The 3242-nt window shown below is 42.5% G+C and overlaps 1 protein-coding gene across 1 annotated transcript; it reads right to left on the bottom strand.

The window, feature by feature from the left end:
* Nucleotides 1–450: 450 nt before the first annotated feature.
* LOC110503610 (platelet-activating factor acetylhydrolase IB subunit gamma-like) lies at nucleotides 451–2614 on the bottom strand. The gene is made up of 3 exons (XM_021582034.2): nucleotides 2471–2614; nucleotides 1701–1980; nucleotides 451–464 (listed from the first exon to the last, which is right to left on the bottom strand). The coding sequence occupies exons 1-3, from the start codon at nucleotides 2525–2527 to the stop codon at nucleotides 451–453; spliced, it is 351 nt and encodes a 116-aa protein (XP_021437709.2). The 5' UTR covers nucleotides 2528–2614.
* Nucleotides 2615–3242: the final 628 nt, after the last annotated feature.

Here is a 3242-nt window from a genome sequence, read left to right as displayed (position 1 = left end):
AGATATTTACACTTGGTCTCTTGAGCGTCCATTTTCAGCATGTTAGAAGCTGTAAGGTGGAAGTAGTAAACAAATACTTCTCGACAACTGACACTGCCAACAAACCATACGAAGAAGCAGGTCCAACGTCTCATCACAGTGCTGTGTGTCACTAGACAGCTCTCTTGTGGTTCTCTGCTCAGGCATAACTCAACATATGCAGGTACAGTATCTTGGATGTGCTCACATCATCACATGCCGGTATAAAACTGTTTGGTCATCCCAATACAATAAATCTCTAAATTTTTGTGTTCCAACTTTCGCTGCCCCCATTGTTTTGAGTACATTAAGCAATCAAACACACTCTAGAACACACACACTGGATATTTTGACAAGATACAGCTAAAGGTCAATGATGTTATTATTTTGTTTTAAAAACTTTTCTTTGCAGAGCCGTCATGCAGACACACTTCAGTGGTTGGAAGCTACAAATAAAGCAATGTCCACACAAACTGTAAGCTTTCATTGGTTTTAATGCATTGCATTTTGACACAATCAACATTCAACAATGGTCCAGGTTACAAAGTGGCTCAGTGACTCGTGTTTGCATCTCAATGTGAAAAAAACAGTTTGCATGTTCTTCACAAAGAGGGCAACAGATGCTACTGAGCCAGATGTCTATGTGTCACTGGAGAAGCTCCAGGTGGTATCCGATTTTAAGTACCTTGGCATCATACTTGATTCCAACCTCTCTTTTAAAAAGCATGTGAAAAAGGTAATTCAAATAACCAAATTCAACCTAGCTAATTTCCGATTTATACGAAATTGTTTGACTACAGAGGTAGCAAAACTGTACTTCAAATCTATGATACTCCCCCACTTAACATACTGCTTGACTAGTTGGGCCCAAGCTTGCTGTACAACATTAAAACCTATTCAGTCTGTCTACAAACAGGCTCTCAAAGTGCTTGATAGGAAGCCCAATAGCCATCATCATTGTCACATCCTTAGAAAGCATGAGCTCTTGAGTTGGGAAAATCTTGTGCAATACACCGACGCATGTCTTGTATTCAAGATCCTTAATGGCCTGGCTCCCCCTCCACTCAATATTTTTGTTAAACAGAAAACCCAGACATATGGCAGCAGATCCACAAGGTCTGCCATGAGAGGTGACTGTATAGTTCCCCTAAGGAAAAGCACCTTTAGTTATCCGTTTTCTCTGTGAGAGCTTCCCATGTCTGGAATACACTGCCATCAGACACACATAACTGCACCACATATCACACTTTCACAAAATGCTTGAAGACATGGCTAAAGGTCAATCAGATTTGTGAACATGGTCCCTAGCTGTGTGTTGCCGCTTTCCATGTTGTCTGTTGTCTGTAGCTTGTGAGGTGTGGAAACACTTTGTTGCTTTTATGAATTTTGTCTTGCTGCTTTTTGTTTTATGTTGCTCTGTCTGTATGCTACGTCTTGCTTGTCCTATGTTACTCTGTCTGTATGCTATGTCTTGCTTGTCCTATGTTGCTCTGTCTGTATGCTACGTCTTGCTTGTCCTATGTTGCTTTGTCTGTATGCTATGTCTTGCTTGTTCTATGCTGCTATTGTCTATATTGTAATTGTTTTTAATAACCTGCCCAGGGACTGCGGTTGAAAATTAGCCGGCTGGCTAAAACCGGCACTTTTACTGAAACGTTGATTAATGTGCACTGTCCCTGTAAAAATAAAAAATAAACTAAAAAAACTTTTAAAAAAACCATCCAGCAGGCCCTTGAGGTGGGCGTGTAGCAGCTGGCACACAGCCTGGTAGCCCTGAGGGGTGAGGTGGAGGAAGTCATACAGGTCCTGGTGGGAGATGCTGCCGTCCGAGTGCACAAAGCCGGGGTCAACGTTGAGGAGGGAGGCGTGGGGGAGAGAGGACACTGCATCCTTGACCAGCTTGTTGACCTGGGCGTTCCTCTCCCGCAGGGGGTTGGGCATCTTACCCCTGGGCAGCACTCCCTGTGGTTGGAAACATACATGATAGCACAGGAGGCTGCTGAGGGGAGAACGGTTCATAATAACGTTCGGAATGGAGCAAATGGAATGGCATCAAACACCTGAAAACCATGTGTGTGATAGTATTCCACTGATTCAGCTTCAGCCATTCCATACCACAAGCCCATTCTCCCCAATGAAGGTCCCACCAACCTACTGTGCATTATAGTCACTAGACGATCAAAGGACAAACGTGCCAATATAGTTAGCAATGATAATGGAGTCCATAAAGTATGCAGTTCATAATTTAGGTTTGGGTTATCAAAAGGTTAATGATTGTAAAGGGGATTTTCCAGGTGAACAAATGGGAGAGCATTCAGTCACATTCATACAGGTCAAAGGAAGGAACATCAGTACTTAGTAACAGTGAATCACATACAGGAAAATGATTAATCAAACATTTCCCATTACAACGGTTTAAGTCACATGTGGTAGAAGAGGAAGAAAAACCCACCAGTACGAGAGTGTAAGCCTTCGGCAGCTTGTCCTTGATGAGTTGGACTATGGCCATAATGCCTCCACAGATCTGTTCTGCAGTGTGACTGTGATTATGGGTGCCCACCCACAGCACCACAACCTGGTGGAGGCAGAGGCACAAACATCAACTTGGTGGGCAGTTTCATTCATACCACTTCATTTAAAAGCATGTTCAATGATTGATACTGAAAGTGCTTTTTGGCCTGGGAACAGGCTTGGTACCATGGGTCTGTGCAGCCATTAGAGTTTAAAATCTGAACAATGAGTAGTGTATGATCACATCAACACAACATTAGTATGTCAGCTAGAATAACATAGCAGCTGTTATTCACTTGTGCAACTAGTTACCACCAGTGGTAAAGAGCACCACAGGCAGAAAAATCTATCAAAGTAAAATGTTCTATCAAAGTAAGAAAAATTAGTTTCCCTGGCTGATGTTGCTGCTACTTAGAAGTACATGCCATTCTATAAATGCTATACGTACATCTCTTTAGGAAAAGGAGTCCACTGGTCTGTCAATAACCTCAATGTATGACAAACACTGGTGGTAATCAGATGATCCAAATAATATAGGCAGCCTAGTAAACAATGCCCCCCTCTGGTATGTTCTATTCAAACAGTGGTTCCCAAACTTTTTTTGTCCCGTACCCCTTCAAACATTCAATCTCCAGCTGCGTACCCCCTCCAGCACAATGGTCAGTGCACTCTCAAATGTTTTTTTTTTTTGCGTTTATTGTAAGCCTGACACA

The sequence above is a fragment of the Oncorhynchus mykiss genome, chromosome 3 (genome assembly GCF_013265735.2).
Source record: "Oncorhynchus mykiss isolate Arlee chromosome 3, USDA_OmykA_1.1, whole genome shotgun sequence".
NCBI lineage: Eukaryota > Metazoa > Chordata > Actinopteri > Salmoniformes > Salmonidae > Oncorhynchus > Oncorhynchus mykiss.
This window is presented reverse-complemented; position numbering and strand designations above follow the sequence as displayed.

Bases quoted from the DNA above. Each gene is read 5' to 3' on its own strand.
- LOC110503610 (XM_021582034.2), bottom strand. From the start codon at position 2,527: ATGGCCATAGTCCAACTCATCAAGGACAAGCTGCCGAAGGCTTACACT. The intron at 1,981-2,470 runs GTGGGTTTTTCT...TTCCAACCACAG, and splicing joins AGGCTTACACTCTCGTACTG to GGAGTGCTGCCCAGGGGTAA.